General features: G+C 36.9%; 1 protein-coding gene across 7 annotated transcripts in view; it reads left to right on the plus strand.

The window, feature by feature from the left end:
• Nucleotides 1-7,291, plus strand: part of esrrga (estrogen-related receptor gamma a) — a 151,264-nt gene extending 143,973 nt beyond the window's left edge. For all 7 annotated transcript variants that reach the window (XM_030162072.1, XM_030162063.1, XM_030162054.1 and 4 more), the window contains exon 9: nt 1,409-7,291. In XM_030162072.1, coding sequence (XP_030017932.1) covers nt 1,409-1,653 — 245 coding nt within the window. In that variant the 3' untranslated portion in view covers nt 1,654-7,291. The remainder of the gene's footprint in view (nt 1-1,408) is intronic.
• Nucleotides 7,292-22,143: the final 14,852 nt, after the last annotated feature.

Below are 22,143 nucleotides of genomic sequence, written 5' to 3' on the forward strand. Positions count from 1 at the left end.
ATTTACATTCTGTTTGTGTGAGAGCAAGTACACACTTCATTGTGTACATGGTAATGTACAATTTGTAAAAAAGTAGTATTTCTTTCAACGTACTTTTTGTGCCAAGGTTTGTCAGTGTGAGTATGTGCTTTAAGTCTAACTTCTGTGTGTACAGGAATGCTCAGAAGCGTTCTCATAATGTGTGTGTGCTACATTAACACATTAACACTGACACTGCTCAATAAGGCTTTTGCACATAAATGACAAAACACAAAAACTTGTTAGTATTCATTAATATATACATCTGTGTTGTCAAGAAACTTGTTTTGTATGTGCATACATGAACACAGCAAAAAAGCTCCACCCCTCCTCAGCTGTAGTTTGTGTGTAAGTGTGTGTAGGGGCCTATCAATAGTTGTCTTGTGATTATTATTTAACATGCATGTAGTCATTGATCAGAGGCATTGATCGGAGGTGGGGAGCTAAAGGCCAGCTCACATTAAGACTTTGCCTCCCCAAGGGGCAATATGGAGCATTATTATTGAGGGACATTCTCAGCCTTTACTGCCACATACGCTGAAACACACCCCTCATGCCAGCTCACTGAGAGATTACAAATGTGTCACCGAAGACTTCAGCGCACACACATGCACGCATACAAACTCTCTATCTCAAGTGTTTCTGCATCTCTCCATCACTCTACAAGTATATCTCTTTTATTCTCCGCCCACTCGTCTCTTTGTCCATTCATCACACCCACAGATCTACACTTTAAAGACAGTAAAGGCAGCTGCCTGTGAATTTAAAGCCTTATGTCGAGATTTTGTCTCAACTATAAATTCTGGTTTTGAAAATTCCAGAACAGAACAATGCAAAGAGGATATTAATGACCAGATTATTTCATAATTATACTTTATGTAATTACAGTATACTTGTGGGATTTAGTAAAATTCTCCTTAGTCTTGTAAATATGTACAAGAATTCTGTCTGTCAGCAGCATCCCTGCTGTAATACAGCTTGGATTTTGCATTTTGTTTTGTCTTTTTATGTAATGCCTCTACCTTCTGTGGCACTAAAAATAGCAAAACATTGAAGTCCCTGGGCACTGACGAAGGAATTATAGAAGACCTCTAAAATGCTTCAGTGATGAAACATACAAAAAACTGTGAAATGCAATTGACTGAGGTCTGACTTATTTAAAAAAAAAAAAAAAAAATAGACAACATCAATATCCATCATATCAACACCATACAGAATAACTCCTTAAAATAACACTTTTGACACAAAACAGATACATGTAGTGGAAATACACTTCACATTTACTCTGACGTGTCATTTTTATATGTTATACATGAGGAACAGAACATTGGTGGAGGGCATAATACAGTATATTTCTATTGAATGCTCATTGATCTTTCTTCCTCCTCAGACTCCATGCACATTGAAGATGTGGATGCAGTGCAGAAGCTCCAGGATGTGCTGCACGAGGCCCTGCAGGACTACGAGGCTTCCCAGCACCAGGAGGATCCCCGTCGGGCAGGCAAGCTGCTCATGACCCTCCCCCTGCTCCGCCAGACCTCCACCAAGGCTGTGCAGCATTTCTACAGCATCAAGCAGGATGGCAAAGTCCCAATGCACAAACTCTTCCTGGAGCTGCTGGAAGCCAAGGTGTGAGGACGGAAGGATAGATGGAAGGACAGACAGACGCCAGTCTCAACCACCTGAGCTTCAACTCGAACTCTGAACAACTACTTTGAATGACCTCTTGCTCTTTTACATGCACACACTCTCACACACATACACACAGAGAAGTGTCCCCGAAGTACTGTCTGTCTGCTGACACATCCCCCTATGAATAACAAGCTCCTTAAACCTCTCACCTGAACCTGAAACCTACACCACCTTTGACCATGGGGCGATCACTTGAAGTTTCATTTCGGGGGAGACGCTGACGGACTGATATGACCCTACTCTGCATTACCAAGGAAGGAAGATATTTTGTTTTAAAACTATTAATAATCACCGAAAAGTTACCGTGGTGACTTTGAACACTGATGATAGCAAAACAGTCACTTATGCATTTAATAACAATTAAGATGTTATTAATAACAAGCGCTTAATGAGGACACATTTTAAAGACACTGAAAACTCTTCATTTTAGTTCTGAGAGACTCTAAGACTGCACTCCTGTCTCTTTTCCCTACCTATTTGCCCCACAGAGTTTTTTAAGTGTTCAAGAAGAAAATAAGTGAAAAAATGAACACTAAAGAAATATTAATGACATTTCTTGCCCAGTTACTTGTACAGTGCAATTTGGATGGATGGACAGAAATAGAAGAAGAGGAGATATGCCCTGCCAAATAATGGAGCTCATCCATTCAGAGGATGCCAGCAAACTTTACAGTCATAACCCACAACAGTTTCTGCTCTGATAAGCAGTGGTTTTCAATCTAAAGCCTCGGGACTAAAGAGTTACGCTGCTCTTCTGTTAGATCAGTGACTTAAATTTTTTTTCTGCTCGTACAAAAACCAGCGGGGCTCCGAGTCTGAAGGCCTGTGATTGAAAGTCACTGCTTTAACTACTTTCTGGTTCTCCTAAAATCCAACCCGTGGTTTCCCATGACTCCCCCCCCTTTAACTACAACTTGACTCTTTGTTGTGATAACAAACATGTCAGAATTACCATTATATTAGCCTTTGCACACATACTATGGCTGAGAATGGTTTCCAGTGTTCTGACCGCTGGAGGTGTGGTATATTGACAGAGTTCAAATATCAGTTCAACAGCCCAACATAAGATTTAATCAGTACCATGAAGAATGGATTCCTGCTCAACTAATTGTCAAATCTCTTCTCCATCCCTGTATATTCTGTCAAATCCTCCTCCTGGGTTTGGACGTCTGTTTGAAACCTTCTCAGCTGCTCAGTGGCCTGGGTCTGCAGCTCACCATGCACCAGTCCAGATCTCAGTCAATGTGCCATTAAGAATAGTCCAGCACATGCTCATTTACCAATCCAAACTCCCAAAAAAACTGCACTCAACTGTCACTTCAGTACTTTTTCCTCCTGGTTCTGTTGCGTACTCAACTTCCAGATCATCTCTCGCGTTGGTGCAGAGACGTTTTTAGTGATTTATTGAGGGAGTGATGGGGGAGCTTCAGTCACTCAACGCATTACAAACAAACAGAAGGAAAGGGGTGCTGACAAAACTGACTGAAGAACAACTTTGAAACTCCTTATTTTTTCTTTGTTTCTATCTTGAAAATAATCTTAGCGACGATACCAATATTAGGGTTGTAAATAACTGTCATCCTGTATATGACATATAACACAGCTTTGTTTTTGTTATTAATATTGTCTTCTTAAAACTAAATCAATCAATATGTCTTTCCTTTTTCTATCAGCTTGACCACTTTCAGCAATTATCATATATATATAAATATAACAAGTAATAATGTATTAACAAATCAGCGTTTATCTTAGGAACTCTGAGCAATAGTGGTTTTTAAAGGAGGGGTTTGTGCATATGGACTAAGTCTGCAATATTAACATTACGTGCCAGTCTTAAATTCGGGGGGAGGAGAGAGAGGATGGGGATTTGAGGAGAGTTGTAGCTTCTCTTCCTCTCTGTGTAACTTGCCATGAGCTATTAGATAACAGTCAATAATTCCTTTTGTAAGACAGTGAGGCAGTGAAAGATTTGGGCCGGGAATGTCAGGATAAAGCGTTAAAGCAGCCGTCACCATACGGCGTTAAGAGCGCGCAAAGGATGGCAAATTTGAGGGTTAAAATGCAAAATTTAAAGATCGTTTCGCAGTTCCAACACGGTTCTAACGTTGCACCTTTCTTGTGACCAATCTCTTTTCGCATTCACAATTTTTCCAGGCATTAAAACGACATTAAACGAGGCAATTCTTTGTTTGAGATTTGCAGTTAAATAATACACAGTTTTGCCCAGCATCTCTTCAAGGTGTTTACTGTACGCCATCCACCATGTAGATACAATAGGTGTGGGGACCATTTTAAAAACCTGGCAGAGGGAATCGGTGCTACTATAAAACGAAACATTATCTGAATTTAAATAATTAAATAAATAAAAATTCAGTGACTACTTACTGTTAGCTCACTATTTCACTTCCTCTTCCTCATTTGGCACTGCATCTAAATTTCTGTTTTGTGGAAAAAAAAAATTTGGAATACACACAACCTCTGAATAGTATGTTTTAATTCTGACTTTATTCATCCTGGCAGCCTTTTTTGATGATTATTTCTTTAAATCTCAACATCAAAATTGCTGTGTTAGATTAAAACAGTGTCCAGGAACAGGAAATGAAAATGTGTCACTACAGAAAGCCGTCATATATATGAAGAGGCTCTGATTTTTATTGTTATAGCAAGACTGCACACGGTAGACTGATCACAGCTTTAACAGGTGGAGACTGTCTAGGGATTTTTATATTATTATTTACGTAACTCTTAAAGCCAAGTAAGAATGCCAAAATGTGCAATCTAGATGATGTAATCTAATATAAAATGGCAACTTGTCACAGCTGAAGAGCGCTGCAGTTAAGTGTAGTCGATCTCTAACATCACACGCTCTGTATCAAACATCAGTATCGTTAGTAAGGGGTATTTTTAAACATTGTATATTGTAAATTATACAGATTATAATTCTAACATAAGACATTTTATTGGAAACAAAATCAAGAAAAAAAAAAACAAAAAGAAAAAAAAAAATAGTAGTTCAGCCTCGATGTGTGTTTCATGTTCGCTGTTTTTTCTATCAAGGAAAAAAAATGTTTATGTTCTAACTGTTTTTCGGTTTAACGTCCACTTTTCTTTCGGATCCTTTCCTCCTCTGTTGAATCCTCTAAGGCGTTGCTGTGTACTTTTCCTCGTAGTGAACCCCGTTCTTGTGCCGTGTGCTTCTTCTTTAGACGACACAGAGTAGAGTAGAGGCCATGTTGTCTGTCTGTCGGATCAGTCCGTTGGGGGTCTGGGTACCGGATTCTCTCACAATGAACCGAACCGGATATAAGGCTCTTCTTCTTCTTCTAGAAACTTCCTAGACCACCGAGATCAAATTACAGTATTCATCTTTACCAAACTATACATAAATAATTAAATATTTAGTATCTAAATGAAGAGACACCATACGAGTATTTAAAAAGGGATCATTTGTGTAACTTTCCTGTAGAATAAACAATATACTGTATATCTTTAGGTTTAAATAAAGGTGAAATGAACAGGACATTTGAGTAATTCAGCACTGTAGGTGACTCTTTTTTGATAAACTCGCTGTACATAACTGCCCTCCATACAGCTCAGCTCAGTCATCTTTACCGTTTCAGCTGTCAAAAAAAAAAAAGAAAATAATATAATGACTTTTTTAATCTTTCTATTTTTCCTTTTTCGGCAATTTTTCTGGAAATTCTGTATGAACAACGAGCGACAGGTGATCGAACAGGTGAAGGGCACAACTAAAGGTCCTGTTGGATTGATCTGAAATGTTAAAGGAAAAGCTTGACATGTTCATTTTGCACGTGTTTCTTCTCTTTACAACTCACTCATTACATCGTCGGGTTCTTTTTCTGTGTCGACAACATAATTCAACCACAAATTCCAGACTTACAGACATTTTAATGATTGTGTTATTATGCTTGTGATACCTTTTTACACACATCTATAGGTTTATAGATTCTGCGCTCCCAATAGCATCAAGTCAAAGGCACTAGGGCTCATCAGTGGTCATAAACACTAATGTGATGTTTCAGAAAATGCATGAGAAATGTTTTCCCTGATGACGGAAGATGAATTTCCTATTTTGATTGTAACTATAACTTCAAACACCTCATTGTCAGGAAGGGATTCTTATCATCTGCACTAATTTTACACAATATAAGAAGAAAGGTGCTGTTTTCTTACTATTGTTTTTGTCCTTTTTTACCCCCTGAATATTTCAGCATAATGAAAGCTATTACAGGACAAATAGTGGAGTTTGCAAATGAAACTGTTTAACAAATGCTGTTATTGAAGTGTGATTAAATATCAGATTTATCATATATCAATTAAGTCAGTAATTCAGAACGATGAATGTATTACAGCAACTTTTCCCAGACCATAGATGTTTAGTTCTCTTGACAGGAAGTGACTGACATCGTGCCATTTTATTTTGTTAGCTGGATCCTGCAGAAATGTCTACCAAGCTACCGTGCTTTAACGATAAATTAGACCGTTTTTTTCTTTCATCCGGGAAGGGAAATTAAAATTTTTATCAACTAAAAGCAGGAGGAAGATTTTGATGTAACTCACTGCTTGTAGCCAAGATACTATTTAGCTGTACAGGAAGGGAGTTTTTTTTTTCCTCTAGAACACATTTTTTCTCTCATTAAAAAAGCAATATTTTGATGTCTGGCAAGAGTTGCACTTGTTAGTGTTGGGTTTTCGATTCAGATGCCAATGTATTTTTTCAAGCAATTCTGCAGTAACCACAGGAATAACAAGGCGATCAATGTTATGACAAAGCAAACTGGTGTTTTCTATGAGGTGCAGTGAGAGGACTATATGGGTTTTTACAGAGCCACTGATAAGTAGAGTTTGACCTGCTGCACTTTGAGTATTCTGTTACTTTTTATTGCCCTCATCTGGAACTAAGATCCATCTACTGCAAATATGTATGTAACCATAGTTTAGCGGGAAAAGAACGACAAGTTATTTAGCCGTAGCGACCAAGCAGGATTGTCCATTTCCCATGGCTGCCCCTGAAAACTGCTAAGGCCAAACTGTGTGTATCTACAGCTCTACAGTGTTTAGTCATTTAGTTGTATTTAATCCCCAAATAACTGCCACCTGTGCTGCGGTTAACCCTGCAGTCTGGATTTGCAAAACGGAGGAAAATTGGTAAGGGAAAGAGGAAAGTTGACACATTTGTTTTAAAGAGGTTTTGAAGATGAATAGACCCTTCCATGGTGGAGAACAGTTGTGGAAAAGAGAAGACCCTGTAGTGTTATTAAAACATGTCTGTAGATTTTAGATGTGCTTCACATCAGTAAATGGAGAAAAAAAAAAAAAATAAACAATTACCTGTATATTTTTGTGACGTGTATCATACAAGTGTGCTCCAACGATAATGTCCATTTGTGTAAATGTATTTATTTCACATTGTATATATTGTTCAATGCAAAAAGAGAGACCTATGATTCTGTAACTTAAACTACTATGGGTTGAAACATTACATGTGTTACTCCAGACTATGCCTTTCAGGATTATTACAGTAGAGCAATATCAATTAAAACCAGGCTTCCAGTTTTGACAACTGTCTTGTGTCTCTTATTCTTCACACAATTTTACATAATATGAGCAGCTTTAAATGTTCACTGTATGATATGAGTTTAATGGCATCAAGTAGTGAAGTTTCAGTTGACGGTCAGATGAATAGCCCTCGCCTCACCCTCCTCTACAGTGGCTGTGAGGGCGTGAAGAGTTAAGATCCTCCATATATACAGGGTGGGGAAGCAGAATTTACAATATTTTGAGGCAGGGATTGAAAGACAGTGTATGACCAATTAGTTTATTAAAAGTCATGAGAATTTATTTGCCACAAGAAAATTGACATAATAGAATATGTTTTTATTCAATGTGTCCTCCTTTCTCAATAACTGCCTTCACACGCTTCCTGAAACTTGCGCAAGTGTTCCTCAAATATTCGGGTGACAACTTCTCCCATTCTTCTTTAATAGTATCTTCCAGACTTTCTCGTAATAGTTTTGCTCATAGTCATTCTCTTCTTTACATTATAAACAGTCTTTATGGACACTCCAACTATTTTTGAAATCTCCTTTGGTGTGACGAGTGCATTCAGCAAATCACACACTCTTTGACGTTTGCTTTCCTGATTACTCATATGGGCAAAAGTTTCTGAAAAGGTATGGATAATAGTGTTAGGTATGATTATGACATCAATATATGTTTGGTTTCAAAACAATTGACGTAGTGCCTGCTGAGAAAAAACAACTAAATGTTCATTGTAAATTTTGCCTCCCCACCCTGTAGAGTGTATGTTTGGGGATTTTTGTGGATACATAATATTCTTTATTGTCATTATAACATGTCCACTACCGGTCAAAAGTTTGGACTCATGGTTTTCTTTATTTTCATGACTATTTCCATTGATTCTCACTGAAGTCATCAAAACTATGAATGAACACATGGAATTATGGAGTTAAAAAAAGTGTGACATAACTCAAAGCATGTTTTATATTTTAGATTCTTCAAAATAGCATGTAACATTTTCCTTTTATTACTGCTTTGCACATTCTTGGCATTCTCTTGTTGAGTTTCATGAGGTAGTCACCTGAAATGTTTTCCACCAGTCTTAAAGGAGTTCCCAGTGATGCAGAGCACTGGTTGGCCACCTGTGGTCCTTTTCATGTCATTTAAATGAGAAGGTGAGTCCTAACGTTTGACTGGTAGTGCGCAACAAAATTAAATTAAATTTGGGAGTATTAACCCTGGATGCACCTTCCACAAAAAAAAAAAAAATCAATGAGGAAGTCCATTCTGAGCTGCTGTAGAAACATGGCAAAGCGCCTTCTAAGGTAACAAAAACACAACCCTTATTTTCAGGTGATTATATGCAAATGAAACCATAACATAAATCCTCCTGGACTCACTGGATCTTTAAGAAAACTAAGAGCCAATATCCATTCTCCTGATGAAGCATTAACTTCCTGGCATCCTCAATAAATGCCATTTGTTAAGCAATAACAAAGTACTCCACAACATGCAGCTCAATAAATGTGGAATACATATTCAATTACTTTCTTTAGTACTCCAGTATTTTAGAAGGCGGTAAAATGTCTAAACCAGGAGTGTCAAACTCATTTTAGTTCAGGGGCCGGAAGTGGGCCGGACCAACATAATAATAACATAATAATATATAAATAATGTCAACTCCAAACTTTTCTCTATGTTTTAGAGTGAAAAAAGTAAAATTATGCGATCAAAATATTTACATCTATCAACTATCCTTTAAAATAAAGTGAATATCATGAACAAACTGAAATGTCTTAAGAAAACTAAGTGCAATTTTAATGATATTATGCCTCAGTTTATCATTTACACATGTAAATTACAACTTACAGATCACAGTGGATCAACAAATGCACAAAACATTTGATAACAGGCAGAATATTGGAAAACTTGCACTTCAGACATTTCAAAATGTTCATATTTGTTCACGTTATTCACGTTTTTGTGAAATGATAGTTTGTTTTAGAGTAAATACAGTAAAATTGCATGAAAATTTTTACATTTACAAAGAGAAAAATTTGGAGTTGTGAGTATTTATAGGTTATTCTGAAGGTATTTTACGGATCCGACCCACTTGAGATTAAATTGGGAACCTGAACTAAAATGATCAATATCTTCGGTGTAATTTTTGCATTTCACAAATTCATCCCAGGGGCCGGACTGGACCCTTTGGCGGGCCGGTTTTGGCGCCCGGGCCACATGTTTGACACCTGTGGTCTAAACCATAAATAAATCACTTCATACAAAATACACTTACTCTATTTTTAAAGCATCCAAATGTTGTCGGCTAATGTCATCCAGTTATTTTTCTATAAATTAGTTAAAAAAAAAAAAAAAAAAGCAAACAGAATCATGAACAGACGGAAGAAGAAGGAACGGGATGGGAGGAGAGGAAGTGGTAACAGCTTGTAGATTCTGATCAGCTGTATAACCCTCACATCACCCTCCTCTACGGTGGCTGCAAAAACATAAAGAGGAAAGGTCCACTACAGCCCCAGTGTTTGGACTTTTTTGTGGATTTGTGGCTGTTCATCTCAGTCCACACTCAAACATAACAGAAGACAGTAAAGAACCATAACCCTGCATGAACCTACTATAAAAACAGAAAGAAGACGTAAAGGAAGAAGTCTGTTCTGAGCTGTCACGGAGATACGGCAGAACCCTCCATAAATAGAAAAGCATCTCAACTGAGGTCATAGAAACACAAGTCTTATTTTCAGGTGATTGTACAGTCAGTTACATAGATCCTCCAAAACACTACTGAAAAAAACTTTAAAAAAAAAAAAAAAAAAAGAGCTAAGAACTATTTTCATGATTAAGCATCCTCACATTTGTTAAGTAATAACAAACTACTCCACAACATGCAGCTCAATAAATATGGAAAACATATTCAGTTACTTTTTTTTAATACCCCAGTGTTTTCGAAGGCAGTAAAATACCATTCCCCTTAAATAAACCACTTAACCTGTTAAACCCTGACCATATTTTCAGGGGAAAAATGCCTAAAAAGACATACCCAAAGTAAATGAAGAATTACTCCATAATAATAAGGTTCATATGGATGTTCTTGGTGTCTGTGGACATTTAGAGACCTCACAGAATCTATTGTCTAAAATATTGTATCTATCACTATGCCTGAGTAAACTGTAACAAACTAAAAGAGAAATTAGAATTTTTTATCCTCACCTGTTTTTTTTTCGGCTGGATTGACGATGATATGCATAAATTAATTGTTCGTGTCGGAGATTTTTAAGAGCGTATATTTTACCCCACAAAGATTACAAATCATGTTTGAACATTAAAGTTTGCACTAAAATACACTTTTGATGTACTTTTATTAACATTAGGGTCTAAACTTTGAGCAAAAGTAGAAAAAAACATTCATTGTCCTGATTTATTATATTTTTATAGTAGATGAATATTAATATAATTTTTTGGGCCCTCGGGTGGGCTGATAGGGCTAAAGGGGTTACAATTTACACTCTATTTTTTTAAAGCATCCAAATTCGGTAATGTCACCCAGTTATTGTTCTATGAACCAGTTACTATCCCTCCAAGAGAAAAGAAATGAAGGAAAGCAAATACAGAAGCATGAATGAGTAGAAGAAAAGGAAGAGAAGAAGGGAGGATGGGAGGAGAGGAAGTGGTAACAGCTTGCTACAGTGGGTGGCTAACTACTGTCCATTCTGAATGGCCAACGCTCCTGCTCTTGCCAAGGGCACTAGACACACACATGTGCACACACACACACACACACACACAAAGCATGCTGGGAATCGTATTAAAAAGACAGGAAGTCTATCTATCTATCTATCTATCTATCTATCTATCTATCTATCTATCTATCTATCTATCTATCTATCTATCTATCTATCTATCTATTCTATCGTTCTATCGTTCTATCGTTCTATCGTTCTATCGTTCTATCTATCTATCTATCTATCGTTCTATCGTTCTATCGTTCTATCGTTCTATCTATCGTTCTATCTATCTATCTATCGTTCTATCTATCGTTCTATCATTCTATCTATCGTTCTATCTATCTATCTATCTATCTATCTATCTATCTATCTATCTATCTATCTATCTATCTATCTATCTATCTATCTATCTATCGTTCTATCTATCGTTCTATCGTTCGTTCTATCGTTCTATCGTTCTATCGTTCTATCTATCGTTCTATCTATCGTTCTATCTATCTATCTATCTATCTATCTATCGTTCTATCGTTCTATCTATCTATCTATCTATCTATCTATCTATCTATCTATCTATCTATCTATCGTTCTATCTATCTATCGTTCTATCTATCTATCGTTCTATCGTTCTATCTATCTATCTATCTATCTATCTATCTATCTATCTATCTATCTATCTATCTATCTATCTATCTATCTATCTATCTATCTATCCTTTAATAGCCAGTGTTAAATGGGATGCAGAGGCCAGATATTTAATGTAGCAGAGAGCTGTGAAGCGTTTTAAGAAGCCTTTTTCCAACAGGGAGAGCCCTGACCCGCAGGCAAATATTTTTCAACTAGATGACATAAGAAGATATTAGTGGTAAAAGAACAAGATTTTTTTTTCTTTTCTTTTTTTTTCTTTTTTTTTTTACAGTCTCTTTCTCTTCTTTCTGTTTGACTTCCTTCCTGGTCACTCAGCCCCTCTGCACATATGTTTTATTTTACTCGCTCGCCTTTTGGAGTTCATTTATTTTATTTTATCTTTGATTCATTATTATGATACGATAAAAGCTACTTGAGCATTTCAGCTGCTGAGGGGCTCTTATCGTTAACCTTGTGGAACGCATGTAAGACTGAGCTCCACACGATGCATCGCTAATGGCCAACTTCACTCCACTTCTCCTCCTCCACCTTCATCTACATCTCTCCTTCCATCTCTAACATCTTCCAGGCTTTCATTTTTCCTTTCTACTGTCTTTTCTTTTTACATTTTCAGTTTTTTAAGAATCTTACATTTATTCATTTATTTATTTTTTTTTAATCTTTTCCTAATATACTAATAGTTATTTTTGCATGCAGGTAAATAAATTCTTCCTACCTTTATCAATGATATACATGACAGTAACTATTTAGCACTAAAAACATTTTATAACCCTGAACTTTCACACTGGATTTGGGTCATATTTATATGTTTTAGCTTATATAAAGGCCCAAACATCCATCACCGACCATCCTCTAATCCTATCAATCCATGTAAATAATTGGTGTAAAATACAGTTATTCATCTTTTCATGGTCATCAAATAGGACCCATTTGGACGTTCAGAGGCTCTGTAGTTACCATGGAAACACTGTCATCTTCTACAACATTGATTCACCAGTAAAACCCATGGAGTTGGATCAATGACAGTGGATGGACACACTGGGGTTTATGTTCAGTTAATGACAGATTTTACTGAAAAAACACAATTTTTTTTCAGTTTTCTTTCTGTTTTTGATAGAATAACCATCAACTTTAATCTGAGCTTTAATGAACATCTACATCATCATTGAAATTAAACATAGGAAAATACCTGATTTACACAGATAAAATACAAACTACAGAGGGTAATATTATAATAAATGGTGATAAATACTTATGAAAGGTTAGGTATGGAGGAAATGTCATTTTGGAATGTACATAAAAGTAGCGCTGGGTCTTTATGGGTTAAAATATGGTTTAAAATGCAGTGGAGTATTTTCATTATGTATTACTTATGGTGAAGAGAAGGATCTGACACTTCTAACTCAGTTCAGCACCATGGCCAGTTCAACACTGGAAACACTAAAACAGCCAAGTAAAGAAATCTGATCGAAGCGTTAAATCAGAATTGATCGCTAAACTGACAGTGTGACTTAAGCCTTTGTGTCTCCAATTAGAAAACATTCAACATCTTGTATTATCAAGTAACTTCACACATTTATTCAGTTTTATCTGTTAATCAATATCACATTTTTGAGTATTTGTGTTAATGCTAACTGGACCAAGTGTTGATAGACTGTGCTGGGTCATTTCCACTGAGTCTGTCAGCATTAATGTGAAACAAGACATGACAAATGTGTGCAAAGAGAACAGTTTTAAAGTTTTTCCTGCATATAATATTCCCAATATATTACATACAATAAATGATTGATACATACAATAGTTTATATATCATTTTAGTAGCTTTGTAAATACAAAATATGAGAATGTAACAAGAAATAAACATAATATTTCAGTCAAACAGGACAGATATTTATTTATTTATTTACATGCACAAGCACATTAATCTCATTTACACATATACAGTAGGCAAAGCAACATGTTGCCTCACCATGACTTCTGGGAAAAAATGACCTGCACATCATATACAGTATAACTGTTGCTAAATGTCATTTATGTGGAGGTGCATAAATGCAAGGGAATTATAAAGTTACTTTCTGTTTTTCAATCTCATTTTAACCTTGCTTTTGTGTTCTTTGTCCAACTTTGTCACATTATCATTTAGATAATGATGGCAATAAGTTCCATATTGATTACAGACACAGTAAATTACAGAATAATGCTCTCAATTTCACTCTGTGTATAAGAAAAGCATGGAATAATTTAGACCAGGGGTGTCAAACTCATTTTGGTTCAGGGGCCATATTTAACCCAATTTGATCTAAAGCGGGCCAGACCAGTAAAATAATGACTTAATAACCTATAAATAATGACAAATCCAAGTTTTTCTTTTTGTTTTAGTACAAAAAAACCCCAGTTAAATTATGAAAATATTTACATTTTACAAAAAAGATGAGAATAACCTGAAAAAAACAGAAATTTCATTTGAAAAATTAGTGCAATTTTAACAATATTATACCTCGACTTATTATTTATACATGTACATTTACACACAGTGTTACATAAACATTTTGTAACAGGCAGAATATTGTTAAAAGTTTGGAGTTTGGAACTAAAATTTGAACAGTTTCTACAATATTACATCTCTTATTATTATTAACACAACTACAGACCACAGTGGATCCATAAATGCACAAAACATTTAGTAACAGGCAGAATATTGTTAAAATTGCACATTTCGGGTTGTTCATCTTTGTTTTTATGTATGTATTTCTTTGCATTTTATTGTGAAAGAATAGTTTTGTAAATGTAAATATTTTCACAGTGTAATCTTATTTTTTTCACTTAAATTTTTTCCACATAATTTTTCGCAAAAAAATAGTAGTCGTCATTATTTATGGGTTATTGTGTTGTTATTTTTACTGGAGATCACATTGGTCTGTATGTGGAACCTGAACCAAAATGATTTGGACAACCTGGACTGTTCAGCTTAACTTTTGCTTTTTTATCCTGCAGGCCAGAATGGAACCTTTGGCGGGCCAGATTTGGCCCCCGGGCCGCATGTTTAACACCTGTGATTTAGAGTGAAACACTCTGAAATATAAAAGGCTAAAAGGAGGTAATACTTTGGGGAGATCTTGCGGTTTTATTCTCAAATCTGTCATGTGAAAACAGAATTGAGCATACAGGTAACACAGTTACACCAAGGTGCTGCTTTATTCAGACACCGTTCAGGAAAACGATTTGATTTCAGAGTTCTTATTGGGTTTTGAGGAAAGTCTGGATGTGATTTTCACCTCCTAATATCGTGTCGAACGGGGTTGGTCTCTAAGGGTGACCATATCTGTTTTAGGCGCCGTGACCTGTAAAGTGCTAATGTGTGGCAGCTTCACACTGATGGTGTTTCAAAGGCCTGTTTTGGAGCTATTTAACTCCTTTGCACATGTATACATTTAACAGTGTACATAAGGTTTATGAGGGTGGACGGGCAGTATGGAATATGTGACTTATAATTTACAGTGGCTGCAGAAATGGTCATAATTGTCATATGTAAGTACTATTTGGATGTGTCTACATTTTTGGATGTGCCTGTGTGTGTCTGTGTGTTTTTTCTCATATATTCATGTGTCTGTGGTGGGGGTCCCATGGGTTTCACAGGCCTAGTGACATGGACTCACAGTGGTAATGGCCTTTCACAGCATCTTGCTCCCCTGACACACACACACACACACACACACACACACACACACACACACACACACACACTTACAAACAGCACACACTCACACACACTAAACCATAGATAAGGAGAGTAACACATGGCGCAGTGACAGGCTAACTAGTGCACAAATATGGGCATGAAGATGAAAAAAATATAGATAAGATAAAAGAATGTGCGAAACTACACAGAGACAAATACAAATGCAGGTGAACGTTATATGCAAACATCATGTATAGTTGTGAATATAGCAAATAATTAGCTTTACATACAGAAAATATAACAATGTTTTAATAACTCATATTGATAATATTTTTATAACCTAAACCTGATATTTAAAAAAAGACGTGTTAAAGGAAAGTATAAAAAACTGAGAAATTATACATCACAAGACGGCAGTGAAAACAGAAAAGAAGCGGGTACATTTCTTGTCTTTCTGCACATGCGCTTTGTCTTTTCATTCCCTTTCTTCCACATCTTGAGATTCAGATTCAATTTATTGCCATTACATTTGTACAAGTACATAGCAACAGAATGCAATTTAGCATCTAGCCAGAAGTGCAATAGCAGCAAATGAATGAAGAACAAAATATACAGTATAAACAATTCATTATCTACATGTGTGACCTTATTAAATCACATTCTAAGTAAAATAAAACTGATCCACTGATTCATGGATCTTTCATTTTGCATTTTCTAGTGACTTTGCCTTTGTCATCCCTTCATTTTAATTTCTAAACTTGAAATTTCATTGGTGGTCCTCGTTCTGTTGTTCCATCTCTCCCCCGCTGTGTCATCCCATTTTCCACCTTTACGTTTCCCATTCGATCCCCTATCCTCCCTCCACACCAGGCGTAAAATGGCTTATAGGTGTCTGTGCACGTCTGAGGCTCACGTGCAGCTGTAAGAGGGTCAGCTGTCTATTTGAACTTTTAACGTCTTAACTCTATACGATGGGCCATTTATTCTCACTCTCTCCTCTCTCTTTCCCTATCACTCCTCCTTTCCCATCCTCTTTCTTTGTCTATTGCTCTCTATTTCTCTCTAAGGACAGTAAATGTTTTAACTCTCCATTCTATGGGCCATTCATTAAGTTAGTGTACTTTAATAAATAGTCTGACGTGTCACTGCCCAGTGAATTAGTGGCACTTTAAATCCACCACGAGTGGCCAATAGATAGATAGAAGGTTTGATATGCAGCAGACACTTCACACAGAAAACCAGTTAGAGCTTCACAATACTGGTATGTTGATAAAAAATGCAGGTTTCATGGTTTAAGGCTCAAACTATTTGCTAAGCCAATATTTGTATTTAGTACAGGGTGGGGAAGCAAAATTTACAATGAACATTTAGTTGTTTTTTCTCAGCAGGCACTACGTCAGTTGTTTTGAACCCAAACATATATTGATGTCATAATCATACCTAACACTATTATCCATACCTTTTCAGAAACTTTTGCCCATATGAGTAATCAGGAAAGCAAACGTCAAAGAGTGTGTGATTTGCTGAATGCACTCGTCACACCAAAGGAGATTTCAAAAATAACTGGAGTGTCCATAAAGACTGTTTATAATGGAAAGAAGAGAATGACTATGAGCAAAACTATTACAAGAAAGTCTGGAAGATACTATTAAAGAAGAATGGGAGAAGTTGTCACCCAAATATTTGAGGAACACTTGCGCAAGTTTCAGGAAGCTTTTGAAGGCAGTTATTGAGAAGGAAGGAGGACACATAGAATAAAAACATTTTCTATTATGTACATTTTCTTGTGGCAAATAAATTCTCATGACTTTCAATAAACTAATTGGTCATACACTGTCTTTCAATCCCTTCCTCAAAATATTGTAAATTCTGCTTCCCCACCCTGTAAATTCCCAAAGGTTATAAATAACTAAATTTAACAGCATTCATCAACAGATAAACAACATCTTCTTGTTCTGAGAGTGATGTACAGATGTAAATGTAGATGTATGTACAGATTACAGATTGTAAATTTTGCTTCCCCATCCTGTATATATTAACATTATATTCATCATATTCCTTGATATGTATAGCAATTTTGTGTTTTGTGCATAGTCAGAATTTAGTCTGTTATGGGTAGGATTTTTGAGTTACTTATGGGGTTTGACACAGGAATTTAGGGTAGGTAGAAGGATGAGGTACGGGGGCAGGAGATTATAAATTAAACTTCATCTCACTCCTTTTCTAATGTTTGACTTTCTTGATGTATAAATCCTTTTGTTGTTTGGTTTTAATGTTATATTTGAAATAAATAAATAAACAAACACACAAACATTATGACTACTTTTTTTTTTTAGATTTGTCTAATTTTTGTGTCTTCTCATGGTCAGAAATTGATCAGTGGAGCCACAAGGGTTAACTGAATATTTAAGATTTTATTAAGCTTGTGCAGCACAGTCAAAGGATTTGCAACCTATGCTGGGACTCTTTTTAAGAGAATACGTTAACAAATTGTTTGCATTTAGTAGGCTGATTCCCATGGGTGAATCTAAGTGATGATAGTTGCTGAAGGGCCTCCAGCAAATATTACAGCGTTGACAGGGGAAAGGTGATTGGTATAGACAAAGTGTGTGTGGCTGTGTGTGAGACTGGATGATTACGTGTATGCACACTGTCAAGAGAGGCAGGAGGTTAATTCAATCCTATAGAAACGCAGCATGGTGAGGATTGGACAGCACAGCCCTGAGGGTGTCACTGGCCTCAACCCCAACAGGGGGCAGAAAGCGTGCATGCATACACACACATACCCATGCACTATATAGAATATGGATGCCGTGACCTAAGGGTATAAAGTCTAAAAAGCCTGGGAAAAGCCAAATTGTTTTTATATCTAGTTTCTGGTGCATTTCATTTAGAGCCAAGGTGGATGAATGATGAACACGGATTAAAATATATATCTATATATAGAAAAATGCTGCATAAAACAAGGACAAGAAAGAAGAGGACATTTAGAAAGGAGCGGTGATGGAGGACAGTAAAAGGGATTGAGGGCATGAGGAGGGGAACGGAGGATGGAATGAATGAAGGATAGAATGAGTAGCGCCTGTGGAAGTGGGATGAATAAGAGGAGGACAGAACGGGACCAAAATAGGAGTAGCAGACAGGGGAACAGCAAGTGGCTGAGCCCTAAATCCTAATTTAAGTTTGACATAACTACAACTGCAGGTCAAATGTATATGGTCAATGTTTTTGTCCTGTTTTTTTAATCTCCTCTTATAATGCGACACAATGAATGGTCTGAACATGTCGATATTGCTGTGCTGGTGCGTTTGACTAGCTTTAAGACATGATATTTACATGTGATCTGTACAGTACCCATATGGCATATGGTCTGGATACCTGGTGCTGAATACTCCGCAGGCTTTTTTGTTACCTGTCCTCGACTTGTTAGTGTAGGGATTCCATAGGACACTCAACAAAATCACAACTGACAATTACACTGGTCTACAAGGAAAATGCTTCCAGAATAAAAGTAATGAAATTTTACCACATGAGAGTCACTGATAAAGAAAAATCAAGTAAAAAATGCTGGTTGGCTGAACTTTCCAAGATACAGCCTTGGGTCAAAATGTGAAATTCAAGAATTAACGAGAGAATGGGCTTGACTCAAAAGGAATATTTGTCTCAGAGCTACAAGATCTACTTCAAAACCCTGTCTGTACATTAGAATACATTCACTTTACAGGTTCTATTTAGTGGAAGATTTATAAAACTATTATGTAAATGTACATAAACCAATATATATGTGTAATAATACTTAATCCTATACCTTAAAAACATCAGCAAACCGACACTTTTGTCATTTATTTTCCAGTTAATCTTATTAAAATACATAACATTTAGCACATTTAATCTCTGAAGCAAATCATTTCTAAAAAATTGTAGACCAGTGTTATAGATGAGTTTCAATGTTTACTAACAACAGTGATGACATTAAGATGCGCGTGTAACTCGGAGGCAAAAACATGAGTACCAGCTCCAGCCGGCTCACATCAGCCGCGTACACCTCCAGGCTCTGCCCCGAAACTTGTGAATGAGCCGATATGTTAGCTCTAAAACGGTCCATTAACTGTCTCTGTCCAAAAGCCGATCCCATCTTCTCTTTCTCGGCCGCATATTTTGACTTGACCGCATCAGGAAGGCTGTCCCATAGTAGAAAAGCAGACTTGCACAGACGGGTGGAGAGTATTGTCACCAGCTCCAGCTGAACTCACTGGTGTCCCCTGCCGCAGCTCCAACTGCCACTTTCAGCTGAGGGAACTTTGGCTGCCATCTCCGGCAAAGGGAGCAGGTAGATCCACAATCACTCTGTTTCTATAGGGTGATAGGCCAGGGGCAGCCCTCCTGGTAGGTTTAAAGGGGTCTGCATCACCGTACCACATGATGACAATTCTTTTTTTTCATGCCGCTAAACACAACAGGCATGCAGGCTAACTATACTGAGAAGCTACGCTAACTGCGGTTATAACTATAAACAGCGGTCGGCAAAACAGAACCACCGCTGCCACCAGTGGAACCCAGCGGTCTGTATGCCTAACTTATAATTGGTGAAAGCTAATTAATAAACAGCACACATGAGTTTAGCAGCTCCATCCACTGGTACGGGTTTTATTCCACCACGTTTTTGTTTAACGCTGTGAACTCAGAATGACTTCCGCCTCCGAGATGCGCGTGCAGCAAGACTTAATATACAGGGTGGGGAAGCAAAATTTACAATATTTTGAGGCAGGGATTGAAAGACAGTGTATGACTAATTAGTTTATTGAAAGTCATGAGAATTTATTTGCCACAAGAAAATGTACATAATAGAAAATGTTTTTATTCTATGTGTCCTCCTTCTTTCTCAATAACTGCCTTCACACGCTTCCTGAAACTTGCGCAAGTGTTCCTCAAATATTCAGGTGACAACTTCTCCCATTCTTTAATAGTATCTTCCAGACTTTCTCGTAATAGTTTTACTCACAGTCACTCTCTTCTTTCCATTATAAACAGTCTTTATGGACACTCCAACTATTTTTGAAATCTCCTTTGGTGTGACGAGCGCATTCAACAAATCACACACTCTTTGACGTTTGCTTTCCTGATTACTCATATGGGCAAAAGTTTCTGAAAAGGTATGGATAATAGTGTTAGGTATGATTATGACATCAATATATGTTTGGTTTCAAAACAATTGACGTAGTGCCTGCTGAGAAAAAAACAACTAAATGTTCATTGTAAATTTTGCTTCCCCACCCTGTATGCATACGTCACATGAAACTTCTCTATAGAGGGAATGCACATACGTCACTTCCCCCCTAGGCCACGCCCCTCTAAGTCAGACTGAGTGGCAAAAACAAACCGGCTCAACATGGCAGAGCATAGCAGTGACTACAGCAAGACCGGGAAAAATGTGGAATATAACATGAAATTAAAGACAATTGGACTGGACAAGGATCCATACAACTACCAAACAACAAGTGGTCTACGAACATTGATATGTGGCCGGAAATCACGTATCCTGACATTTATATGAACCTGATTTCAGCGCCGGGAAAATACCCAATACAAAGGCTGAAAGCATACAAAAGACAAAGAGTAGTTGACATCCTCGTCATCGTTACTTAGAGGATTACATACAGCTGGTGAGTGCTTTAATTCAACATACTATTGTTTTGGAGGTTTTCTGTCAGTGCAGACACATTTTCTTGGTGGTGATTTCCAAGGTAAAGGCCCAGCAGTAGTGCTCACAGTTCACTACTGGTTTACTGGAGTTGAACCCTTAGTATTGACCCAAGTGAGTGGATGATCTACTGGTGCTTTGGATATTTAAGTAGAGTTAACATCAAATACTTGATACAACACAGCTACAACAGCTTTGTGCTAGAGTACCCCCTTATTTGGAAAACTAGGTTAGCCTCAGTTTAAGCTAGTTCACAAATTATGTAGAACACAAGGTTCAGAATCACACAACTGAAGACAAAAACATTTCAGTTATGAAACATATAACTAAATGATAGATGCTAACATTAAGAGCTTTACTAAGAAGTAACGTTAGCCAAAACGATATGTAATTTAAGGTATAATTTTACACAAGAATACAGCATAAATTAACGTTATCTGACACGAAATGGCAACCACAAATCCAGGTTTCGTTGCCTGGATTCCAATTATTTCTACGAATTGCAGCGATCCATCTGCTTCTTCTGTCTTTGGCTTTAGGTCGCCAGTAAAACGTTAGCTCTGAGTGCTTTTTAAACCTATTTGTGCAATCAATGGCACAACAGCTCTTCCCTATTTTTTAGATTGTTCTAAAGTTTTCGCAGTATTCAAGCCAAAGCCGCTACTCATCTCCCTCTTTCTGCCACTCAGTGGACATAACTGCGGTGACTTCCGCTGGTGGTGACATCACGTGCATACCCTCTATAGATAAGATAGATTAGATAGATACTTTATTGATCCTTTGCAGGAAATTGTTTAACACTGAGTTAAGAAAAACAAAAGCACATCTAAAAAACACACCTAAAAAACACACTAACAAGACAGAGCTGCACGTAACAGGCTGCCGCATCACCGGCGCCATCTTAAAAAAAACAAAAAAACATGTAGATGATATTTTTCCCCATGGTGTATGAGTGTGTGCATGAATAGGCGAATGTGAGGCTTTGCAAAGCACTTTGGGCACCATGAAGGTGTGGAAAAGCACTATAAAAGTGCAGTCCATTTACCATTTTTCATCACATGAAAGAAAATACAGATTTAACAGTGGATGACATCAACTCAAATAATGATCAGCAATCACCTTTGATC

This window comes from Sphaeramia orbicularis, chromosome 3 (genome assembly GCF_902148855.1).
Source record: "Sphaeramia orbicularis chromosome 3, fSphaOr1.1, whole genome shotgun sequence".
NCBI classification, from domain to species: Eukaryota; Metazoa; Chordata; class Actinopteri; order Kurtiformes; family Apogonidae; genus Sphaeramia; species Sphaeramia orbicularis.